The 5,222-nt window shown below is 46.5% G+C and overlaps 1 protein-coding gene across 1 annotated transcript in view; it reads right to left on the bottom strand.

Moving 5' to 3' along the window:
- pde4dip (phosphodiesterase 4D interacting protein) overlaps positions 1–5,222 on the bottom strand; it is a 53,995-nt gene that overhangs the window by 7,037 nt on the left and 41,736 nt on the right. Inside the window, exons 23-30 of the mRNA XM_034882135.1 lie at positions 4,372–4,644; positions 3,606–3,737; positions 3,049–3,168; positions 2,789–2,945; positions 2,476–2,600; positions 2,217–2,354; positions 1,933–2,025; positions 483–808 (exon numbers count right to left, since the gene is read on the bottom strand). Of these exons, the coding sequence (XP_034738026.1) occupies positions 483–808; positions 1,933–2,025; positions 2,217–2,354; positions 2,476–2,600; positions 2,789–2,945; positions 3,049–3,168; positions 3,606–3,737; positions 4,372–4,644 (1,364 nt within the window). The remainder of the gene's footprint in view (positions 1–482; positions 809–1,932; positions 2,026–2,216; positions 2,355–2,475; positions 2,601–2,788; positions 2,946–3,048; positions 3,169–3,605; positions 3,738–4,371; positions 4,645–5,222) is intronic.

The following is a 5,222-nucleotide window of genomic DNA, read 5'->3' as shown; positions in this document are numbered from 1 at the left end:
CACACATCTACACACCTGCTCATCAGATACACACTCACACACATCTACACACCTGCTCATCAGATAAACACTCACACATGGGACTGCAGGGCCAGGGATTGAACCACCAACCTTCCGATTGACAGGCTCTGCCACCGAGCCACAGCCGCCTGTCTTTGTTGTATCTATATAGCCAAAACTGTAAAGCGTCTTTAAGCGTCTAGAAAAGCGCTATAAAACATAAATGTATTATTATTCTTATAATAAACTATGTTGGGTTGTATGAACTAATATTTTAGTAGAGATTTTATTTTCCCCAAGGTCTATTTTGTGATGTAACCATGTCATACTCCACGCTGTTGTTTCCTGTCAGACAATCAACATCTCCAGCCTCTTAAAAGTCTCAGTACGAAATATATTACAATGAAGAATGTCTTTCAAAATGTGAAATCTCTCATTTTTACCTTAACAAAACTCCCGTCTAGCTGGGCTTTAAAGCTCACCTGGTGAAGGCTGAGCTCCTGTGGGCCACTCAGGGAGTTTACGGCCGTCTCCATCTTGCGGAGTAGAGCGCCGCCCTGCAGGATCTGCTGCTGCAGAGCCTGGAAGTCCTCAATGTGGCCCACTGCATGGCCGCCATGACTGTTGGAGAATGAGCCGCCGGGGGCTGGACCCTGCAGGGTGGAGGCTGCTGGGACTGGATCCTGCAGGGTGGAGGCTGCTGGGACTGGGGCTGGACCCTGCAGGGTGGAGGCTGCTGGGACTGGGGCTGGACCCTGCAGGGTGGAGGCTGCTGGGACTGGGGCTGGACCCTGCAGGGTGGAGGCTGCTGGGAAGGAAAACAAGAGAATTAGAAATAAAGGGCAACGTATGTGTCTTTTCCATCCAGGCGGTCCTGGTGCTGGTTCAGAGTCAGGGCCAAATATCGAACCGGTTCTTTGCTTTTCCACACAAATAAACCTGGCTGTGGGCCAAGAACACGGGTTCCAACTCAGCACCAACGTAGCGCTGGTCTAGAGATAAGACCTGGTTACGTCAGGTGCTGGGGGGGGCGGGGTTATCATGACGTTTGACAACAAAAAACTTCTGGAGGCCATTTTGAAAACCCCGGTCAGCTGTTACTGTTAGCTTTGGACATGGATGGGAAACCAGAACCACCGTGGTCTAGGGAGGAAACCAACGGTCTGCTGGGTCTCAGGCTGGGGAACATCCACCTGGTTCTTAGAGAACTGGAGAGTAGAACCAGCACCGAACTGGCACCAGCACTGGCCCAGAACCAGAACCAGCATCTGGTTAGCCTTGGGGGAAAAGACATTAGAGACACATGAGCGCTCCTGTATGTGCTGCCATTAGGAGGGGGGGGATTGAAACAGCCAATCACAGCGCCCGAGGACCAACTCCATCTCTGAGTCAGGGCCTTTATTAAAGGCACCAACTGGAGAACCTAGTGCATGTTTTATAATAAAGTTTTGTTACTTCTCTGCATGTATAGTATCCTTTTTCACACTTTTAATTCAACATTCTTCAACTTTGAATGGATATTTTCAAGTTAAACCATGACAGCGCTATGTACATGCAAAGCCCACTTGGGACGGCTGCATGTTACCAGGAATATTAGTGGATTATTCATTTTCATTATTCATGTAATCAGCTCATACGGGTTATTGTCTTACATGAAATAATGGCAAAAACCCGGAATAATGTGTGCATGTAAACGTAGTCATTGGAATAAAATAAAGAATCAAATGCATTAATGAACACGACAAAGGTATCTATTTAAGATATATATACCTATATAAGATATATATATATATATATATATATATATATATATATATATAAGATAGTCAAACATCAGGAGGGAAAGGAGCCGGACTGTGATGCTGTCATCAGTAAAGATTAAATATGTCAGATTAACTCAGTCTATCTGAGTGTTGAACGAGAGCTTCTCACCTCCGGTTTCGGCTGCTTGTTTCTGTGCAGGATGCAGAGGAGAGGAAGGACTGACGAGTCCAGTGTCTCTCACAGGCGGGGACGGGACGCTTTCTGTGGAGAAAGGTTTCCATCAGAGCTGAGCTCGGCTTCCTAATATGACCTGGGGTCACATCGCTGGGGGGATGAGCTTATGTCCTGAATCGGATTCTTTCAGTCTACATGGGTGCCGATGTGATTTCTATTGTGATTTGCTCAATACAATCGAGCTACATGCCCCCACACCTGCTGTCGGACATACTGACCGGTGAAGAGCTGTCTCCTGGATCGAGGCTGTGAGTCGGCCTGTCCGGTCAGCTGCTGCTCCAGCTGAACGTGTAGTTCTCTGGGGTCAAAGGTCGCAGCGCTGTGTCCATGTTTGGCTTCCTTACTGGCCTGACCTGCTTGTAAAACACACGGACACAGAAGAGTTATACAAAGGTTATTATGCTGTTAAAAAATAAGATGTCTCTTAAAGTTCCTAATGAATCTAAACACATGTTCCAGATGTAGAAACCTATTCACCTGCGTGTGTGTTTGTGCTGACTTCACACACTCGGCGCTGCACCTGCAGCTCACACTGAAGAGAGAGGACCAGACTGCGACTCTCACAGAGCTGCTGCTGGACCACGCTCACCTCATGCTGCAGTCTACGAAAAAACACACACACACACAGGCGACATTTTATATGTTAAGCAACTTTACTTTTCAAAAAATGTCCTTACCCACCAGGTTGTAAACTGGTCATAACATAGTACATGAACTTGCACGCATGCACAAAATGTACATATGTATATCAAAGCAACACATATACACACACACACACACACACACACACCTGTTGATGGCCTCCTGGTTCTTCTGTCTGTCCTGTTTCAACTGTGCAATCTCAAGCCTGCGAGCCTCGGTCTCTGCTTGCAGCTTCCTGCTTTGCTCCGCCCACCTCTCCGCCTCTAACTCCGCCTTCTTCAGATGCTCCGCCTCCTTGGTGCCCTCTGCAGGGAACACAGGACATCACGTACATGACATGACAGTACAGAAGATAACGGGATATCTTCTCTGCAGGTTCAGGACCCGGTGTTGAGCATCCGACTGTACCTCTGGCGGCCTGCTTCAGCTGGTTCTGCAGACTGAGGTTCTCCTCCTTCAGAAGTCGGATCTCACTGGAGAGCTGGCCGGCCGAGTCCAGACCCTGGATGTAGATGTTAGTAGGAGCACCTGGAGAGGACAGGGAGACGTCAACCAGGTCCTGTCCCAGGACACTTTCCTACCAAACTACATATCCAAGAGCCTTGGTCTGGGCCTGGGTCTGGGTCTGGGTCTGTCCCAGGTTTCTGCCTAAAAGTTTTTCCTCACCACTGTCGCACTGTTGCTTGCTCTGGAGGGAACTACTAGACCTGTTGTGTGTTGTAAGTTCTGGAGTGTGGTCTAGACCTGCTCTATCTGTAAAGTGTCTCGAGATACTCTTGTTATGAATTGATACTATAAATAAACTTTAATTGAAATTGAATCCTTCTCTGGCTTTCTAACCAATTAACAGCTTATTTCAAGGGAATTATATAGAAATATTACAAAGAAAATCACACATGGATCTAAGAGCGTATGTGTGTGTGTGTGTGTGTGTGTGTGTGTGTGTGTGTGTGTGTGTGCGTTACCTTTCTCAGAGGCGGTGCGGGCCAGTCTCTCCTCCAGCTGCTGTCGGAGGCGGTCGTTGGTCTGGATGGAGTCCTCCAGTCTCTGTCTCAGACCCCTGATCTCTCTCAGATGCTCCTTCATCAGGTCTGAACCTACAGACACACACAAGTCATCGTCTGCTTTGAGCGGCCGCTGGTCTTTGCAACAACTCCAAATACAAAAACGGATAAATCTAATCAACACAAGTACTAAAGGACCAAATCAGTAGCCTTCCGGCAGCCTCCCACCGTGCAAAGATCTTTCCCTTTCCTAGGGCTGCAAAGAATCAGTTAGTTGTCCATTTTTTAATTAATCACTACAACTGTGAACAGTCCTTCCAGAAAAACACAATTGAGTAATTCAATGCATAATCAGCCAGAGTCCACATATTTGGGGGGGGCTGCATTTTTTCAAATACGCCGCACTTTTACCGCACATATTGCAGATTTCCGTGATTCCCGATTTAAGCTAGCAATGGCTTTCATTACATAGACGGTATTTAAATAATGGCTTTTATTAAAGAATGACCTGTAATCTGTCAAAGTAATCATGTTTTCTGATGCAATGTAATGCCACACAAAGTGTATATTTTTAAAAAAAAGGTGTGGACGGCAGAATAAATTAAGAATACTGAAAAATGAACAACAAAGAGACTCTGAGCTCAAAGGTCCACTTCTTAGTTTCTAGAGATTTCATCTTCATCTCAAGGTCTTCCCTCAGGTAACCGAGCTGGTTGTAGCTGTGTACCTGTGTTGCTGGTTCCTGATTGGTACCCCGAGGATCCCGAAGACAGGTCTGCTCCGAGTCTCACTGCCCGGTTCCCGTAGCTCATATCCCACAATGCACTGCTCTCCAGGAGACTGGCGCCGGCTTTCAACGCGGAGCCGGCGTCCAGGCCGCTGGCGAAAGGCGAAGCCTGGTATCCGTGGTAGGAGAGAGGCAGGAAGGCAGAGGGGTCGGGGGGCTGCTGCTGGGCGAACGGGACCCCCTGGGGGGGTCTGGACTGGGGGGTGGAGAACCCTTGAGACAACGAGACATTCACATAACGTAAGGAAATACAATTAAATATCAGGTAATTAAGGAAAGGAACATTGCACTGCAAAAGTCTGAAAGACACTTAAAGGTGCCCTGCAACACAAAACCACAAATCTGTTTGTTTTTGTTGCTTTTATTAATGTTTGTGTCACTTTTTTTGTGTTTTTTTTTAAGCTTTTCTCAATGTTTTTCTCACTTTTTAAAAAGTTTTTGTCGATTTTTTTCCTGCCCTTTTTGACGCATTGGTTGTTTTTTTTTCCACAACATTTTTGTCACTTTTATCAACGTTGTTTTGCCGTTTTCTTTACTTTAAAATGCTATAAAATTGTAGCCTGACGTGGTCATAGTCAGATTCTAGTCAGAATATGAACTTTTCCAACCTCAAATGTCGTGGGCTCTAGCCCTTTCTGTTTTTATGGGTCAATATTTAAAAAAAAGTTGCTTGGCTGGCTGTGAGCCAATCAGAGTCAAGCAGCTTAGCGGGCTGAATAATAATGAGAACTGAAGGATGCTGATAGCCAGGCTCTCATTGGCTAGCTGTTAGCCAATCAGAGTCAAGCAGC

This window comes from Etheostoma cragini, chromosome 9 (genome assembly GCF_013103735.1).
Source record: "Etheostoma cragini isolate CJK2018 chromosome 9, CSU_Ecrag_1.0, whole genome shotgun sequence".
NCBI lineage: Eukaryota > Metazoa > Chordata > Actinopteri > Perciformes > Percidae > Etheostoma > Etheostoma cragini.
This window is presented reverse-complemented; position numbering and strand designations above follow the sequence as displayed.